At 44.6% G+C, this 19,915-nt stretch overlaps 1 protein-coding gene across 4 annotated transcripts in view; it reads right to left on the bottom strand.

Moving 5' to 3' along the window:
- Nucleotides 1–19,295, bottom strand: part of ACLY (ATP citrate lyase) — a 48,650-nt gene extending 29,355 nt beyond the window's left edge. The window contains exons 1-14 of one of the 4 annotated variants that reach the window (XM_074223914.1): nucleotides 19,190–19,295; nucleotides 14,287–14,464; nucleotides 13,326–13,448; nucleotides 11,612–11,674; nucleotides 10,748–10,938; nucleotides 9,994–10,073; nucleotides 8,164–8,294; nucleotides 6,954–7,072; nucleotides 5,758–5,894; nucleotides 4,793–4,854; nucleotides 3,378–3,495; nucleotides 2,082–2,236; nucleotides 1,775–1,865; nucleotides 903–932 (exon numbers count right to left, since the gene is read on the bottom strand). In XM_074223914.1, the coding sequence (XP_074080015.1) occupies nucleotides 903–932; nucleotides 1,775–1,865; nucleotides 2,082–2,236; nucleotides 3,378–3,495; nucleotides 4,793–4,854; nucleotides 5,758–5,894; nucleotides 6,954–7,072; nucleotides 8,164–8,294; nucleotides 9,994–10,073; nucleotides 10,748–10,938; nucleotides 11,612–11,674; nucleotides 13,326–13,448; nucleotides 14,287–14,445 (1,459 nt within the window). In that variant the 5' untranslated portion in view covers nucleotides 14,446–14,464; nucleotides 19,190–19,295. Of the gene's footprint in view, nucleotides 1–902; nucleotides 933–1,774; nucleotides 1,866–2,081; nucleotides 2,237–3,377; nucleotides 3,496–4,792; nucleotides 4,855–5,757; nucleotides 5,895–6,953; nucleotides 7,073–8,163; nucleotides 8,295–9,993; nucleotides 10,074–10,747; nucleotides 10,939–11,611; nucleotides 11,675–13,325; nucleotides 13,449–14,286; nucleotides 14,485–14,797; nucleotides 14,953–19,189 lie in introns of those variants that run through there. The other 3 variants (XM_074223915.1, XM_074223916.1, XM_074223917.1) reach the window with 3 other exon arrangements.
- Nucleotides 19,296–19,915: the final 620 nt, after the last annotated feature.

Here is a 19,915-nt window from a genome sequence, read left to right as displayed (position 1 = left end):
ATATTCATTTGGATTATTTTCTTTGAGGAAATACGTTTTTCACTATTATTTGGGACTTTCTCAGGGATTACAGAAATGGCATCTTTCTAATCACTTGTTTTCTACCTTAAAGTTAAGAGTATCCCAAAAGTCAAACTTGTTTTCTATGTCAGCTCAACTATCCTATCTAGGGTGATCTTGATGATGTAAATATAAAAAAAAAAAATACAGGAAACTCTCAATTATCCAAGTACTTAGGACTTTAGTCGCCTCCTGAACATTCTCCCTTCTCAGTTTCTACTCTCAAGGATAGGGAAAAGAAGAAAAATCCAAGTACAACCCTGTTGTTTTCTGGGTATGCTAAAAAATCAGGTTGGAGGTAGGAAAAATGTAGGAACAAATGTGGTCATTTTGAATATGAATGAACATTTGAGATCATTATTTTCTAAAGTGTTCCCTTATCCAGGTTCCCTTCTTCTCTAAAATAAACAGATTAAGAGAGTTGGATAAATTTCCTAGTTACCATGATGATCTTATTTTTCTTTCTTCCAATCCTTTCTTGTATATTGAGAAAGAAAAGTCACAAAATCACCACTCTCATACTCCCTTCTCCCTTTAAGCAAGAATTGCTTTCAACTCCCTGATTCTCAGTCTCCAATCCCCAAACCTCTCCTCCTCTTCAGCACCCAACTCCACCCCAACCAGGTTCAGCCCTGGTCTGGTCAGTCACCCAGTTAGTATAGTGGTGTTAACATGCTGAGTGAGGAAGAAGAGAAACAAGACTCAAGGAGGAGAGTGAAAGACAGGAAAGATTCCAGACAACACTACAAACCCACCAGAGAAGGAGAGGAAAAAAAAGCACACAGCAAAATGATCAACCACTAACAAAGTCACACATTTAGCTAGCAATATGGACATCCTACCTTTCGGGGATCGTGGACTTGGGACTGAATCTGTCAAAGAGAATTACCAAGGCAACTGAGTGACCCACTGAAGACTCCAAAGAGTCCAAAGATCAATGCATTGTTCAGGAGGGTCAAAGAAAGAATAAAAGACTTCCAATTACATCACTGCCACCTTCTCCACTCAAGATTACAGTTAGATGTTACGAAATACCTGGGAAAGGGACTAAGGAAGGGTAAAAACCTCTCCAACTTCAATTCAGAATACATAATGGGAGGGAAGAAGACAGTGCAAGCCATGTTTCAAAAAGGATTCAGCTCCTGGACTAGGCTGAGAACAATCATTTCTGAAGAGTGAGGGAGGCTGTCATTGACCTCATCAGAAGTCACATCAGAGATCTAGGACAACCTAACTCTCACTCAACAACAATATTATTTAAATCAGGGCAAGTCAGGAGTGGGGAATCTACACAACTGACAAATATCCAAATCAGGGAGTCAGCTCTCTGTTTTTCACTTAGGAAAGAGAAGAGCATCAAAGAATAATTCTGATTTTTATTTTCAACTCATTCTGGCATTTCTGCAACCTCATCTCTTCCTCTGTCATCAGCTTCATCCTTTCCTTCCTTCAACGCAGGAATAAGAAAAGCCGGGGATAGTAAAAGGAATGATAAATGAAAAAGAACTATCCTAGAGACAGTTCTGGACCTTAAGCCTTAAGGAAAACCAGTTTTAAAGGCTAGTATCATTTCTTATCCTTAGCAAACTTTTCTTCTTGTTCCCTCCCTTCATGAAAATGCCCAAATTGCTTTTCCTTTGTCTCTACTCAGATAACAAATTATGGCAGAGAACAGATCAGATCTCAGAGGGTCCTCACCCTTCATATAATTTACCTTGTGTTGTGGCTGGCTTGGCCTTCTTTGCAGGTGCCACATCATCAGCCTTAGATTCAGAAAAAGATGCTGTCCTGCTTGGAGCTGGGGTCTGGTGGGAGAAAGGAAATCTAGGTCATTTCAAAGTCATTGCTGCCCCATGGAGTGCCCCTTGGAAAAAAAAAATCAGGAAATGAAGACTACCTGGGGGGGAAAAAACAGTTAAACATCAACCCTAAGATAACCAGAATACATTCCACCCCTTTCTTTTTATTCTTCCTTGCCTATAAAAGGAAAACAAGCATTGAGTAAAAGAAATGTTATGTACCGAGGAGCTGCCACTGGCATTGAGGAGGAAGTTGGCAGTGTGGGCAGCAGTGGGAGGCTGGTTCGGAATGGGCCGATATCCTAGGGCCATGCCCACAATGGCAGTCATGTGGGTCTCAGTACCAAAAACATGGATGGGGATCCCAGTGGTTTTCCCTGGAGTGGGGAAAGAGAGAAGGGGGAGAAACAATCAATCATGTCTGATTTCATGAGCATCCTTCTTCCTACACTAACGAGAACTTATCTGTTAATAGTCCTTCTATCTGACAGTCTTAAGAATAAAAGCTGACATACAGTCCTTTTAAGGATTGCAAGGTGCTCTCCTTACAAGCACTATCATTCTTATGCAGGAGGTTGAGAGTGGTCAAGGCTGTTGGTATATCACAGGGGTTCTTGTTACCACCTTATAGATTAGGAAACTGAGGCTGAGAGGTGACATATCACACAGCTCACACATCGAGTAAATGGGAATCTTCATTGTTTTCACTGTACCAGAATGCCTCGCATTAGATTCACTTCTAAGCAAGCCTTTTTGAGGCCACCTACGGCTTTTATTAGTTGGTAACTTACTCAAATAGAAGACAACAAAATCAGCCACTGTTACGCATTCTTGAGTATGGGGATTTATTCCCTCTTTCCTTTGTAGGAGTAGGAAAAATGGCAAATTACAGCATGAAAAGTCAGTTTTAGATTTCCCTAAATTATTTTGCTGGCTGATATTTTCACTTTCCGATCAATGACAATCAATTAAATGCAAGCAGGATCCTTGCTCATCTCTGCTGCAACCCCCTAAAGGTACTTCCCACAAGCTCCTCCATTCGGTAAGTACTCAGGTCATATTGACTGAATGAAAGAAGGCCATTAACTTCTTTTCAACACAATTTTTAAAAAATGTTGTATTTATAAAGTAGGTTTGCTTAGAACCAAATAATTTCACTTGTCATAAATTTATCTGTTTCTAGTTGCGAAGTTCATATATGAAGGCAGGGCTCCTCTCTGAGGGTACAAGATCTACAATGTACTTTTAGTAAACATATAAAGTAAACAAACCTAGTCACCAACAGATGGCAAATCAGGAGGAAATGGTCAGAGAGCAAAAATGAGCACAAATTGGAGGAAGGGAAGAAAGAAGAAGAAAAAAAGAAACCAGAAAGCAATCACATCTAGGTAGAAGAACAATGAAAAAGGAAGGGGAAACCCAATATATAAAAACAAACGTTTCGGAATTTTCAGTGAAACAGCACAAAATGTCTTAAGAGAAGCAAGCATGAAAAAGGGCAAGAGCCTTCGGCCTTACCAACTTCTCCCATCACCCGTAAGCCCTCCTGGTAGTTAGGGCCACCCCTTCGAACAAAGATGGTGACCTCATGTTCCTTCAGGGGACCCTGATAATCTCGAATTGCTCGTACGATGCCCTGGAGAACAAGGGATAACACAAGGTCTGACTATTTTTTAATATGACCATGTCTGAAACAACATAAGAACTGTTTTTATAACCTTCAAAAGAATCTAAGTGTCCTCAGGAGACTAGACATTCAGTTTAAAAAGGCAATGCTGCCACTGCTTAAAGTGGAATCTGGGGGTGGGGAAAAGTAAGGGAGGGAAAAGACTCTTCACTTGGAATGATCTTCAGAGACTAGAAGGCAGTCTCATTACTTGTCTACTCTTGTTTTTGACCAAAAAGCAAACAAAAGTGGGAGAGGACAAGATGGATATAGAAGGAACCAAAGAAAAAGTCTAGATAATCCATACATTAGATGTAAAAGAACCTTAGAAAAATAATTTAAAAAACAGTTTACATGCCCTGACTGATGGTAAAACTGCAAACTTAAAGAATCTTTTTGGAAACCAATTTAGCAGCAAGCAGTAAAAATTACAAAAATTATTGTTGGGAAATGTTTTACCTCTCCATCCCCAAAAAGGAGCTATCTGCTCAAAGATTTTTATTACAACATTATATGTAATTACAAAAACAAAGACTTAAAAGCAACCTAAAAGTCTAATCGGTGAAATTGTGGTGTGCTAATTCAGCAGAATGTAACATAATGCAATTAAGATGGACAATTATGAGAATACAAAAGAATTCTGGAAAAAACTTTATGAAAAAATAAAAATGGGGGATGGTAAACAGAATTGGGTACAAATCCAATTACTTTTTGTACGGAAAAATAAACATAAAATGAAAAAAGAATCACAATGGGAATTTAGGAGTGGCTAAAATATGTTATGTTGTTACTTTATGTACTAAAATTAATTTAAATAACAAAAAACTACAAAGCAAATTTCTATCATCTGAAGTGGTATAGGAATATTAAATTTAGGTCAGAATATAAAGTATCTAATAAAAAACCAAAGCAAACACTTTAGGATAACTAAAGATAGTGACCAACCAGTTCCTCAAGGTCTTTATATCAGTCTAGAAAGAAGGGGGTGAGACACATTCCTTATCCCACATTTCTCTGTATGACAAATGAGGAAACCACAATCAAGTTAATCATCAACTTTCTCAGTTGGCTCCTCTGAAATCTTGACCAGACAGACTAACTTACCTTTTATGGCCCTAGAACCCACAAAACTACCTTCTATTCCTCTAGCCTACAAATAACATTCTTGGGTCTGGGTCTCAATCCCTGGGAAGTACATATTTCTCTTTCCTCCCAACCACCTTGCCTCCCCAGAAGCTGCTATTGAATATTCACAAGAGCTCCTTACCTTGAAGGTGGCAGCAACATTTGTGAAATTTGCAATGCTACCGCCAATGATGAGTATTTTGCCTAAGTTTGGAGTGAGAAAAGAAAAGATTAATTTTAGGACAATGACATGTCTCAAGCTAACCCTAGCAAAAGAAGAAAGACACAATCTGTAGGAGGGGCTCCCTGGTATGCACCACTCTTTGAAGCTTGTGTTGGATACACATTTGCTGAATGAAAGGCAGTTATTGATTATGGTCCTTTTCCCAGGTGGTGTTTTGTTCTTAAACCACAGAGTACATTAGCAACCTACATTAACCACTATTTGTTTTTCTACGAGGAGAACAAAAATAGCTTGGGCCCTTGTTAAACCTGGATTTAGGCCTTCCCTTTCACCTATTCACCAGCTCTTCTTTAATTGACCTCAGAGCCATCAGAGGATACATAAGATGGAGGTGACAATCCCTCCTTCACCTTTTGGCCCCAGAGCATTAAATTACACATATGAATGGTGGAATGACGCAAGTGATTCCAAACTGCAGACAATTCCTCAATTATTATTTCTGATAAAGAAGCCTACTCCTCTTTTTTTTGTTTGCTTTGCACGGCAAATGAGGTTAAGTGGCTTGCCCAAGGCCACACAGCTAGGTAATTATTAAGTGTCTGAGGCTGGATTTGAACTCAGGTACTCCTGACTCCAGGGCTGGTGCTCTATCCACTGCGCCACCTAGCCACCCCCTACTCCTCTTTTTTAATCAAGTCTGGCATATGAGAAAAATGGAATTAGGCTGCATTCTTTTCCTGATCACAAACCAATTACAGTGGACAGGGAAAGTCACCTGGTAATTCAAATGTCAATCACTGGTAATATGCAGATAACCTCAATATGGAAAACCTAGAGTGGGCCTGACTGAGTTTTGTATCAAGCTTTGAGTATAGGAAAGGATGGAGGCTTTCTTTGGGGGGGGGCAGGGGGAACCGTCTCACCTTGTGGGTGCTTCTCTCGGGTCATGAGAGAGAGGATGGTCTTGGCATAGTCATAGGTTTGCTGTTCACTGGGAGCTCCTGAGTACTCCCCATAATTAGCCAGTTCCTCTACACCCCCCAAATCACAAATTGTATCACTGTGAAAAAAGTGACAGTACACTCTCAGTTAGCTGTCTACCAATGGACCAACAAGTGTTTAAGTGACCACTCATTATATTGCAGCTCCAGAAAGAATTCTTACCCTCAAGGAATACACACATTACTGGAGGAAAATAGCATGAACAGAGAGGTTGGACAGAAAACCTGCAATCTGAGGTTAAACATTAAGTGTGAATAATCTTATAGACAGAGGCAGGGTGATATGGTGGCTAGAGGACCAAATAGAGTCAGGAAGACGAGCTCAAAATCTACCTTAGATATATACTAGCCAAATGACCACTCTCTGCCTACTTTCCTCCTCTGTAAAATGAGGGGGTGGGTCTCAATGATTTCTAAGGTCCCTTCCAACTCTAAATCTGTAATCCTATGCACCATCAGTTAATGCTATTTAGATCAGCTGAAATAACAAGAATGGATATTTGAATAGTACCTAAAAGTTTTTGTCACTTTAAAGACTATCTCATTTGAATCTCAAAACTAAACTCAGAGAGATGGTGACTTACCTTTAAACATTCAATTAACAAGTATCAAAGGCAGGATTTGAACTCAGGACTTTTTAATTCTGTGGCACCACCCCAACAGAACACTGGCAGGAAGGGAAGGGGGGACAAGTGTATGGATGAATGCTAAGTTTTTTCAGACTTTCACAGACTGACATTCTCTTTCCAAGTCAGTCAGCCATCATGGCACATTTCAATCCATGTTCAAAAAAATAGACTAGTAACTAAATCAACAAGTAAAATTAGCCCCAGCAAAAAAGTTTTAGAGACTTTCTTTGCTTCTGGCTTTAAAAATAATATGTAAAATCTATGCTCTGGGTCCTTTCCCTCTCCTTGCAGCAGCTGGGCAGACAGGCTCTAAGACATAGTGTCATAGATCACAAGGAAGCTCAAAAGAACTCAGAATCTAGAACAAATATTCTCATCAGCTACTTGAGGTTCTAGCCCCTATCCAATGGAGAGTGTTTGGAGGGGCAAGGGGATGAGTCATGTGGAAAAATACCGACCACCCTACCAAGACCCCTCCCCACCACTCACCTGTACACGACAGAGGCACCACCTCCAGCCACCATGGTCCAAATCCTTCCCTTGGGGTTAAGCAAGGTCAGCTTCAAGCTTGCCCCACTTTTGGCATCTAAGTCAGCAATATAGGCTTCCTGGGGGAAATCATAGAATGAACAGTCTCCTCCTGGTCTGGGCAATCTGTCCACAGATGACTTTACTCCCCTAGCCCCAGCCAATCTTTCTCCCCAAACTGGAAGGGAATCTAGATACCTCCCTCTCTCAAGAGATACTTGGAACAAAGTCATTAAACTGACTTTGGCAGGGAGAAATTGGGTGGGGCCCCCATTTCTGAGACAAAGTTTCTACAAGAGAACATAATGTCCTCAGAATTACCATCCTTTTCATCAGATGCCTCTTTTCAGGCATCTCTTTGGGCCAAACCTTCCCCTCTCCTTCCTGTGCTGCCTTAATTCCTCCTTTTGGCTCTCTAGAATGGGACTCTTCCCTTTATTCTCAGCCCTTGCCCCAGTTCTTATCTTCCTCTAACTCTTCCTCCTCAACCCCGCCCCCCCAACTCCAGAAATCTTCTTTCTCAGTTCCAGACTCCTAGCTTAGATGACCTTATGATCATTCCAGATCTCAAGGTAAAGACTTTTAAAGGGGGGGGGGGGGGCGCTTGAGGAAGGCAAAAGGTTAATTAACATTCTGAAAGAGCAGCCAGACCCAGCTGCCTTCTGACTTGGCTCAGGGGGAAACCGTCTGGAGGCAACAATGAACAGAAGCCATCCAATCAAGTTAAGAGCCTGAACCTAGGGAGGTAGATTGAGAAGAACATTTGAAAGGATTTCTGGCCAGGATACAAAGACTTTACAGACATCCATCTCCTACCCCCAATGCTGTCTGAGGGGTTTAAGAAAATTAAATCAAACTCATCATTCTTTTCTTGGCTGAGGTTGCCAGGGAGCCTGGACTCCAGCTATCTATTTTCCTTGATGAAGGGCAAAGAATGAAAGACTCCCCTAGCTTCTATTTACAGTTCTGTTCTCTTTCCCTCTCCCTCCATACAGCCTTCCAACACATACCTCCTTACCATCCCTCCCTCCCCCTTTCAAGTCTCTAATTCCTAGAGATTCCCTTGATAACCAAATAACCAAACTCCTTCCCTGAAGTTACTGTTAATTTCCAGGACACAGGTGGAAAGAATAAGAGTATGTATGTGGGGGTGGGGGAGAAGGGTTTGTACCTCTGGATAAGCTTCCCGCCCAAAGGGGGGAGGAAATTCCAGGTCTCCCCATTTCACTTTGCAGATGTAATCAGCTGTGGCATCAATCTTGGCAGCTAAGTCAAGAATATAGACACCCTCCTTTGTCACAACTAAGGGAAAAAAGAACAGAGTCAGGCAGAATTCCATCTCAGAGTCCCTTGGAAACCCACCTGCCCTGAATTTCCTCCTCACAGACAACCCCATTCACATGAGACTTAAATCTGTTGATTTCCCAGACCCAAAAGAACACAGGCTGAGTTCCAAGGAAAGCAGGTTTCAAAATAACAAGTTAAATTGGTTCAATTTTACTTGGTCTGGAAGACTACTTTACTCTCTTGAGAGTCAATAATCCTTCTCACAGCATGGGCATTCCAGGCAATGTTCTTTTTCCTGCTTTAATATAAATTATCAATCTTCTCCATTGTTCTCCCCTCCCATAATGCATCAGTGTCAGGTCTAACATGCAGGTATATTCATTTCTTTAGCATCCCTTAACCCATTATTCTTAACCCAGGGTCAGAAAACTTAGTTCTTTTTTAAAAAATACTCTGATTGCTGTATTTCAATATGATTAGTTTCCTTTGTAATCCTATGCATTTTGTTGGATGAATTGAAAAATACTATTCTGAGAAGGGGTCCAAAGGCTTCATCAAGCTATCACAAGAATCCAGACTACCCTATCAAAATGTAAAAATCCCTAATCTGGACCTACAGGGCAATAGAGACATCACCTAATCCAACCCCAATGAGAAAACAGTTAGGTTAAGCAACTTCTCCAAGGTCACATAAACAAGTAAACAGTGGAGCCAGGATTTGAATGCTCACTTTCTACTGTACCCCATGATGTAAAACCTCCCTACTGGGAGAAGCCAGCTCCTGGGGGAGGGAATAGCCTGTTTTCCTACTGAAGAAAAACAGAACCAAGCTAAACCCCCACCTTCCCCCAAATGTCAGGTTTGATTTAACTCCGGCTCAGTACAAATCCACCTCTTTTTCCCCCCTCCCTCACCCTTTACCCCCCAAGTCCATTTAGATAATTAAATTGGCTAGATTCCTCCTTCCACCCATTAAAAGGAATGCCAAATCAGCCATGATAAGAGTAAATGATTTTACTTTCTGGCTTTCTGGATTTTTTTCTCAAGAAGCAGCTGCCAAAGGTGCCTGAGTCTCCCTCCTCCCTCCACTCTAGGCTGCCAAACCAAAGGTTTTCATAGACTGACTCACTTGCTCATCCTGAAATGTGTCAATGATTGACTAACTCATTAAGGAAAGTGCTTGGTGTGTGTATGCTAAAGGAAGGGAAGGGAAGGTGTCTGAGGACACACAACCAGAGAAGCTTCTGGGGAGCTGGGAAAAAGTAGAGGAAGGTCTTGGCAGGAAAACAATGACCTGAAGGGCAACAAGAAAGACCCATTTTAGGGGTCAACCAACAACTTTCTCCAAAGCAAGACCAATTCAAAATATGGAAAAGGTCAAAGAGATCACCCAGTGTAGTGTCAACTTGAGAGAGTTTAGACCAAGGTTCTTAACCAATTTTTATAGGGGGGTAGTAGGGGAGAATCATGGACCCCTTCTCAGAACAATGTTTTTAAATGCATAGCACAAACACAGAGAACTACAAAGGAAGCTAGTTATACTGAAATACAGTTATTAATATGTTTTAAATGCAAGGTAAGGACCCTCCCTCCTTTCTTTCCCCACCTAAACCTAATCCACACCTGCTACCAAGGACAGTTACTTTGGCAAATCCAACAGGGGGTAAAAGAAGTGCTCCCACTTCCTCCCTCCCACATGGTGGATCCAAATTACCCAGGGGGTTGATCTCAAGGTAGGTGAAGTAGAGGTCTTCATAGAGGTTGAAGAGTCCTGAAATGAAGCTGGTCAAGATCCTGGATTGAGAGAAGAAGAGTCATTCATTAGGGGAAATCTCCCAGCTTTGAGTGAGGAGAGGGGACAGAAGGGAAGGGAAAGGGCCAAGGGAGACAAGTACTCAGCTTCAATTCCCCCATGCTTAGCCCTAGCTCAAGTCTGTCTGCTCCTTGCAAAATCATTCATCTTGCAGGCTCTGTCTCCATACTTGTCCTTGGGGCACTGAGGCAGAAAGAAGCTGTCAGGTGAGGAGGGGACATAACTGACAGAGGCAAACAGATGAAATGAATATTTTTCTTTGACTCAGTCCTCTCCCAGACAGGAGGACAGCTTCTGTCTGCCTTGTATTTGGCTTGTATGTCACCTTTCACTGCCCCACAGGTTAAAGGGCCCACAGAAAGAGCTTAAGAGAGGAAAAACACTGCTTTTTTTCTTTTATTTCCAAGAGAGTTTAGAATCCTAGGATAAAAAAATATAGTGCATCACTTTCACCACCCTTTCTGCCCTGTAGTAAATTTATGGTTTGGGGTCATCCTAGCACTGGGGATTAGGGATATTGCAAAAAAAAAAAAATAAGGCCCTTCTAGAATACTCCTTCCCATAAAGCCTAAACTGAATGCTCCACTTCTCCTTCGGATAATCCTGCCCCATCCCTCCCCACCCTAGTGGGATCCCATAATCTGCCACACTCAACTCTTTCTTGCTCTCATGGACATGAGGCAGCAGATGTTGCTTGATGTCAGCAGGGTGCAGTTTCTCATTTATTCCAACCAGCAGCTTCTGGGCATTGGTGTCAACATCCCCAACGTCCATCCCCCCTTCATGATGGAACAAGACATGATCCCCTTCTCGAGTGGCATAGATGCAGATGTAGAACTCTTCAGCCTGGGAGGATGGACAGACAATTAGGCAGGAACTATCAGCCACAGAGGAAACAAAAGAGGTAAGAGCTGCAGGCTGACCCTGGTCTCTGTATGACACCCCAACTGCCACCAGATTTAAGCCTCACTTCAAAAAATGAGGGATGAGACTACTCACCCACGGAACATTGGTTTAACATCTTTCCCTCCAGAAATCATACATGAGGCATCCCCTAGTCATACTGGGATGGTTTAACCTGATCCAGCATAAGTCCCATAGGAAATCCACTTTGTCAACTATATAGCCTTAGTCCCTCCAGTCTGCTAAATTACACCCATTTCCTCACTCCCTCTTCCCCACCCTTAACCCACTTCTCCAGGCTCCAATCCCTAACTCCTATTACTTTTCTCTACAGTCTGATTTTTCCTTTAGACATCTTGCAAATCCACAAAGACAAGGGAACAACAGGATTGAAGGGAAGGAAGAATGCTAGGGGTCCAAGCAGAGGGCCTGGCACATCAAAAGAGCTTCTAACTATGGAAGCTATCTCTCCTTTAAGATAAATTTCTTGTGAGCAGGGATTTTCACTTTGTCTCTGTAACCTCAGTGCTTAGTTCTTGGCAGCACATTTAGTAAATGCTTTACTGACTGACTGAACAATGAATTAATATTTGTGAATGGATTGGTTGATACCCACCTGAGTGTGAGGGACAAAGGGCTCAATGAGAAAGTTCTTAAGGATGCCCTTGGCCTTGGCAATCTGAAAAAAAAAACAGAGAGGAAGAAGATGAATATGGAGCAAATTGTATCTTGGGAGTCGAAACAGCATCAGGACCACTAAGATAGAAACTGTTCCTGGATTCTAATCTGTGGCAATAGGAACAGAAGGGATAGGGGAATCTGGGCATAAGGAGACATTCCTAAATCATCACACCTTTCCCCTATCTGCATAGTGGCCAAAATTGACCCCTGGGGAAAACACAGTAGGAAGTTTCTCCTGTGCAGGGGGTTTCCAAGGAGAAAAGTTATAAGTCTTCCATGACTCTCTATACCACCTCTGAAGAACAACTTCTATAGATATATAGAATATGATGTAGAATCATATATATAATCACTAGCTCTTCCCCTATGTACCCCCCCAAAATGGGGGGGGGGGAGAAAAATAAGGAATAAGAGAGTTTATTTGGATAGAATAAGGAAACTAACTTGCTGCTCAAGGATAGGAAAAAGACAAGATGAGGACATTACAGAAGTCGTGTGAGGCAATATACAAGGGAGGGAGGAAGAGGAGATAAATCAGGACACTTAAAAAGCTTTCTGACATAGACCCTCCTGGGGAGTTAGGAGAACCACACAGAGCTAATCAGTCTGATTAAGGCACTGGCAGAGACATTCCCTCATCAGACATAGCTTCACCCCTTGTCCCCTGACTTAACTCCATGCGTCACCGCTGAGTCAGGGACCCAGACAGTGATCTATCACAGCTCCCGCCTAGCCAGACAGCTGCCCAGATGCCCCCCTTCCTGATGGGGGAAGGGGGAAAAGGGATGACAGCATCCCCAAGGAAGTACTATTTCCCCTCTATCAAAACACAAACTGAAGCCTCAGTCCCCAAAAGCAAGGACATGCAGAAGTCAAGGAAAGAAAAATTTAATTTTCTCTATTAGTTTCTTATCTGAAACTCTGGGAAATTGTTCTGAGGGATGAAGGTCTAAAATCTGAGGAGTTCCTATTAAGGAGGGAAAGAAAAAGGAGGAAGTTTATCTCTACCTCCACTCTCTCTTCCCCAAATTTTATCTCAGAACCATCTCTCTCCTTCCTTAACTCCCTGATGGAAAAAATGTAGCCTTGCTGCAATAAAATAAGCTATAGAAAAAAAAACAACCAACCCACCAATGAAGTTATTTCAAACTCTAGGAAAGAAAATTGAGAAATTCTGATCTTAAGCTTAAACCATTGACTAGTTAATTATCCCTTTCTTTTCTGAAACATGGTAGTAGGGGAAAGAAGCTTAGGGCATTTCTCCCCTTTGCTAATAAAATTCACTTTGGCTCTGTGTCTACAGTCAAAATAAGCTCTTCCTAATAGCCATGCACCACTACTGGCTCAGCCTCATCTACACTACTTGGACCAACTGGACCAACTTGGACCACCTGGACAACATTGTTCCCTTTAATATGCATGCTATGTAGGAATTTCATAAGTGATATCAGGGTGTATGGGATACTTACTCCACCACATTGACTGATGGATTGGTGCCCCATGAGCCTACACTATGACAGGCCAAAGGAAGCATAGGTTTAATCACCCAGGTAATCCAGACCTAAATAAGTCTGGTCCCAGTACTGACACAGCATGAGTGCCCCAACCTGGGGACCCTGAGAGGTCATTTCCCATCCTTCCAGACTTACTGTGATCTCTTTTCCAAGTCTGGTCTTCAGCCAGGACTTGACACCATCTAAGTTGAGGTTGACTCCCACCAGGCCTAGCTTGCCTCGACGCTTGATCAGCTGATCTGGCTTGACCACCAATTGCTGGAAGGGGATAGAGGGAAAGAAAACAAGCATTTACTGAACCTACTCTGTGGTGGGCCTGTGCTAAGTGCTTTACAAATATGATCTCATTTGATTCTCACAACTATCCTAGAAGGGAGGTGCTTCTATGATCCCCATTTTTCAACTGGGGGAAACCAAATCAGGCAGATGATATGTGACCCAGCTAATAAGTGTCTGAGGCTGGATTTGAACTGACTCCACTCTACTGCCTAACTGGGAGAGAAGAAACTTTCATCCCAAAAGACTTTAGATTCTCCCCTCTGTTTATCCCAATATTATGCATCTCCCAAGATCCACTCTAATTGCTACTCCATTCCAATGGAAAACCTGGCTTGCTTGACATCCTGTTCTATTTCCTAGCATAGCTTTGCATTGGCCCTGTCCTCAGTCCCTCTTAGTTCCCTTCAAGACTTAGCTTCAAGGCATACCTCCTATACCCTCAGTTATTTATTCTCCTTCTGCCTCTCCCACTCTCTCCCAACATCACTGTGTACACATTTTGAGCACATGTATTCTGCATGGATCTGTCACCCATATTGTATCCAAGGCTCCTTGAGGGTAGAGACTTTCATTTTTGTATCTGTATCTGCAGTACAAAAGCACAAGGCTTGAAAGAGAGTAAGTGTTATGGATTCATTGATCCAGACCAGCCTTACCCTTCCTAACTGAAGAACCTATGGAAAAGCTCAGCACAGACTGTTATCTATTTTATCAAATTATTTAATGAGTGTCAGTCTCCTCTCCTTAACAAGACTGCTTTCCTATCCTATGCCATCTGCCTCTCGCCCCCAATATGTAGGTCTAGTAGACAGCAGACCTGGTTAAGGAGCCAAGGGTGGTCTTGCAGCAGGTGGGACCAGTCAGTGTCAGGGGTGACCCGAGCATACTTGAACCGGTTCTGGATTGCTGATGTGGTGCAGATGTACTTGTAAAGAAGCTCCTTCCCCGTCTGTTCTGATATGGCCTTGGCTGACATGGCTACAGAGGGATAGACACTGCAAGGCGAATAGAAGGCCTGTGGTCAGAGAAGAGCAACAAAGAGACAACCTACCTTAATCTCTCTCTCTCTCTCTCTCTCATTCCCAAACCCCCCAGTCTCATGACTTGTGACTCCCAGATAAAGACCTTTGTTTAGTTCCAGCTGGGTAGAGCCATTCCTCATTATGGTTCCAACTAGAACAGTTAATCTCAACATCTCTCAGTGGAAGAGCAGAAAAAGATTCCAAGGGGGATAAAGTGGCATTTTCTCTAATACAAGGGAAGGATGAGATGCTAGAAGAAAACTATAGAAGAAGTCAGGGACAGCTTTCTCTGACAAACAATTTCACCTTTGCTTTCACTCCAGGCTGGCTATCTGTTTAAGGCTTCCCACCACATTCTGTGGATGATGGGGAGGAGGGTGTGAGAAAGGGCAGCTAACCCTTTTTTGCCTGTGTCCTGGTTTGGTGAAGTCTGTGGACACCTTCATATTCTTATATAAAATCTAAAATACACAAGATTACAATGGAATCCAGTAATATTAAACAGTTACCAAAATTGAAATAATAAAGTTCACAGAACCCAGGTTAAAGACTCTCAATCTACAAAGTCCAGATACAACAAAAGTGAAATTCTTTGTGACCCCAGCTTACTCAGCACACACATTCAGCTCCCCAATCTCTAGTGCACCCAACCAGAATTGCACAATTCTAGATTTCTAGATTTTTCTCAAAGCCCTTGTCACAATTTTGACCTCACTCCTCAAAGAAGCTACATCTATTAGCCCACGACATTGGACAAGCCAAAGTCTTTGTGCTCACTGTTGGACACAGCCAACCAAGTATTTGTGGGCTGGCAATGAGAAGCACTGAAGGAACTCAACATCTTTCAAACATCTTCCAAAAATCAGATCTTGCCTTTGGGGCATCGTTATTAAACAGAGGGGGAAAACCAATGGTCCAGGTAGAACAATGAGCACAGTCAGGTCATTTAGCTGTAGTAATTGTGCAACTCAGGAACCCCACATGCACCAGTCACTCCTAGAGCAATGAACTAAAATTAATTCTACCACCACAAGCAAATTGCTCTACCTCTGTGAGCCTCAATTCTCCAGTTATAAAACGAGCAGGTTAGTTCAAAGATCTCTAAGTCTCTCTTCAGACTCTAAATAAACTATTATTTCAGCTGGTCTCTTTGGGAAGCTTCCTGACACTGGGAGAAACAAGTGAATTTTTTACTTTTAGGAGCCCCAAATCACAGCATCCTCCTGCCACTCCAGGAAAGGAACAAAACCCTGATAATTATTTCTCCATTTACCCTCCCTCCCTTGTCCAATCCTGTCCTGTCCTCCCATAAGACAGCAGGAGTAACAGGTTGGGGAAAGAGAGGGAGGGGCCAATGGAGAAAGAAAAAAAGGTAGTCAGGATTTCTTCCAATTCCGGAATAGGGGAGGTTACAGATTAAACAAGACTTTCTTCCCTTAAGAGCAGAAGCAACATTATGTTTACTGAAGAAAATTTCTTGAAAAATGAATGTTCCTTGAAAATGTCAAGGTTGGTGGCTTCCAGACAGTGTTTGTCTGGGTTTTTGCAGATCTTGACACCTCTGGAATTTTGTCCCTATCCAGGAATCAAAAGTGAAGCATGCTAATGACAGAGGCTCTTGTCTGAAAAATCAGTCAATGCAGAACCACCCCCTTGTCCTCTCCCTTCCCCACTTATAGAGAATGTATAGCTTTCCTTCCCCACCCACCCCCATCCTTTTAAATTTTATCTTATTTTTGTTTAAATCTTTGGCTTTTACCCATCTCCAAGTATATTTTGTTCCTTCCTGACCCAGAGAATCATCTTTTCTCAGAACGCCCAGAAATCCCCCCCCCTCAAAAAACATACCTCCCCAATAGAAGGAGAGAGGTGTATTTTCTTAACTCAGGGAGCTTGGCTCCTTTTTCTGTGAGTCAGATGCTCTGGGTCTTCTCTGCTACAATTTTGTTAATGGAGATTATTTGGAAATGAAAATCAAAATTGATATCTATTTTTTAAAAATTCTAATCTGTTTTGAGACCTAAGACAATTTGATTAATCTTTCTGGATCACCAGTCTATAAGATGGATATAATCAGAGCTTTCAATACTACAAAAAAGAACCATTAGGTATGGCAGTGAGAGTGACTGCAGGTCTTTTCATTTCTGGAACTGTCTAGCTGTTTCTTAAATTGGGGCTAATTCTTCTGACTTCCCAGACCAGCACACCCCCCCCATCCCCACCTCCACCTACCCCAGTTCTCAAAGACAATTTCCCAACCTCTGACTCTGGGACCAGAAAAACTGGTCTTGAAGTAGAATCAGACACACCTCCCCTTCCCCCTTTAAATGAAGCCAGGGGCAGACAAATGCCATGTCAAGGACAGAAGAGGAAAGTTCATTCTACAGTCCCTTTTCAGCCCCCATCCTCAAGATCAACTTGGATAATATGTCCATGTAATGGTGTCACATCTGCCCCACATCTCAGATCTACCTAAATGCCAACTAGGTGTAGAGAACAACAAAATAGTAGTAGAGAGTAGAATAAAATAATTTGGGGTATACTTTTTAAGTCTAGAATTCTAATCCCCTCCAAATAATTTCTGTTAACAAAACCATAGCAGAGAAGACACTGAGGATCTGTTTGCCAAAAAACAATGGATTTTGGTGACTGGGACTCACAGGAAAAAAAAATCCACACTGACTAACTGATGGCAAGAGGTAGAATTTACCAATCACCAAAGGCATTCTTTAGACAATAAGGAGAGGTGTTCACACAATTAAGGAGAGAGAGGGTAGTTAGTCATTACCCAGGGATCACATCCCATACTTTCCCCAAACCCAATCATGATTATACATCTCTGCCCCTCAATCTTCTCAGGGAAAAGCTGTAGGTTCGAGTTTGTCCATTTCCAAGGAAATTCCAGATGTGAAATCAGAATACCTAAAGGGACATCTTAAAAAGGAAAAGTAGAAAGGGAATGGTAATGTAAGGAATTATATTCTCATCAGAGCATTTTCCTAAAGGCTAGGTCCTTTCAGATTGAGACAGAGAGTTGTCTTGTTGGTTCAGAGTACTACAGATGCTGGTATTCATTCACTCACCTATCCATAGGAAGGTAAACCCTGTTAAGTGGTAACTGAGGTCAAAGTTTTTTTTTAAAACTAAGAATGTCAGAGCCAGGAGGGGTTGGCTGGCTCTTTGTATCTTGCCAGGGCTAAAAAGCCCAGGCTGAATAAGTTCACTGGTCATAGCTGAAGGCATTAGAGAGCTTCAGCCAACTCTGCCAGAAATTAAAATTTCAATTTTGATTGAATTTCAATTTCAGGTTTGGGGGTGTGAAATGTAGTTAGTGGGTCAGAGGATTTATTACTAAAACCCCAGGAACCTATCCCTGCTGACAAAGAAAGGGAACAGATAATCATCAGAGGGAGGAAATCATAGACCAGTCAGGGTAAAGGGCTGTATTCGTTTTTTAGGTAAAAGTACTAATAACAGGAGAGTTAACATCTACTCCTCACCAAAGGATCTAAGTAATTAGTTCAGGGGCATCTTATTTTAAGCTGAAGGTGGTACTCCACAGTCTAGTTCCAGGGGTGGGAGTTCAAATCCCACCTTAGACACTTAGTAATTACCTAGCCCTGTGGCCTCGGGCAAGCCGCTTAAACCCAAAACACATCTAGTTCCCCATCTAGACAAATATCACAGAGAAAAATGGGACAGCCTGCAGAAGGGTTAGAAATATGAAGGAAGCCCTAAAAAGGTCTTTTCTTTGAGTGTGACTTAGACAAGAGGGATTTCATCGTCCGCTTTTAAGATGTAACAGGGTTTTTGACCACAGGTCCAAAACAGAACCGGGGACCCCTTTGGAAGGCTAGTACAAAGGACAAGATATGAGTGGGTGTGAGACCCAAATTAGTCGAAACGCTCTTATTGTCGGCACTTCCTCTCCCCAAGACTTGCAGCTTATCACCCCAGGGATGCCCTGCGGCTGAGGCCTCTCTCTCTGACCCCTGGAGTGCGATCCCGGCTGGGTGTGCCGGGCGGGTGGGCAGCGGGTGGGCAGCGGGTGGGCAGGGGGCGAGCGTGCGCGCTCCAGCAGCAGCGCCCTTCCCCCTTCTCCACCCAGGCGGGGGAGGGGCGGGGAGGAGGGAATGGGAGTGGGGGGAGGTCCTCCAGCCTTCCGGACCATCTGGATGGCCGGAGCAGCCCGGACGAGGTGGCCTCATGTTCACACCTAATCCCCCCGGCTCCGCCCCTTCCAGCCCGGGGAGACCCCACCTCTCGCTGTCCTTTCCTAGGGAGCGGGCCCGGGAGGGCGCCGGGACGCGGGGCGCGCCGCGCCCACCCCTGCTCCCCTCCGGGGGCCCGCGCCAATCCCCTCGGAGGGTCGGCGGTAAAGGCCGCGCGGGCAGGGCCGCTGCCCCCGTCTCCCTCCCCCCAGGTGCGGGCCCCGGCTGGGGTCCGCCCGGGAGCGACAGGTGCCGGGCGGGCCCGGGCGGGGAGCGGAGGCGGCCAGACGCGCAGGCCGCGGCCAAGTCCGGAGCCCAGCGCGTCTGCGCGGACGGCCCGCTCGTGGGGGAGGGGCGGCGTGCGGACCGTGCGAAGGGGAACGCGCCCACTTCCAGCGCCGGGGGCCGGGCACCGCGTCCGCGCGGAGCCGGCGGCGGGGGGCAGGAGGGCGGCCGGGGGCCCCTGCCGCGGCCGCGCGCCACTCACCTCTCCGCGGCCGCCCGTCGGTAGTAGCTCCTTCGAAGGCCCCGGCTGCAGCCCCCAGCGCCCCGGAGCGCCCTTCGGAACTTGTGCCCGCGGCGGCCGCCCCAGCCCCGGCTTTTGTCCGGGGCCTAGCCGGGCTCCTCCCCGCCCCCACGCCCTTCCATCTGCTCATGGCTGGGCGATCCCCGGGATTGGCCACACGTGTCTCCTAGCCTGTTCCAGAGACTCGCTTCCCATTGGCTGCTCAGCTTCGGCCCCGCCCCCGGAGGAAGGCCTGGGGGTTGCTGGGACTTGTAGTCCTATTCCCCCCCGCGGCGGCCTGGGCGCCTCGCCCCGCCCCCTCCGAGCTTCGGTCCCGCCTTCCCCCTTACTGACCCGGTGCCACTGAGCCGTCCCGCGCCTCCGCCCTCCCCCTCCCCTACCTGGGGGCGGGGCCTTTGGTGGGGAGATGGGCAGAGCCGACTCTCGGAGGACGGGGCGCCACGCGTAGGGGCGGTGGGCTGTGGCCTGATCCCTGGGCGGGACCTGTGGCCGTGCTGATCCTACCCGGGCTAGGTGGGACAGAGAACGGGTTCGGGGGTTCGAGCGGGGGCCGGTCCGGCTTTGGAGACCACGCGCCCACCCCCCCACCGCATCCTGGGCTTGCTTAGCAAATACTGAGCCCCACTGGGTGAGGCTGCCAGCAGCAGCCGCGGGCGGGGGCGACCTTTCCACGTAGGGTGGAGTGGG

Source organism: Macrotis lagotis, chromosome 2 (assembly GCF_037893015.1).
Source record: "Macrotis lagotis isolate mMagLag1 chromosome 2, bilby.v1.9.chrom.fasta, whole genome shotgun sequence".
In the NCBI taxonomy this organism is placed as follows: Eukaryota; Metazoa; Chordata; class Mammalia; order Peramelemorphia; family Peramelidae; genus Macrotis; species Macrotis lagotis.
Note: the sequence above shows the minus strand (reverse complement) of the source record. Positions and strands in the feature narration are given on the sequence as shown.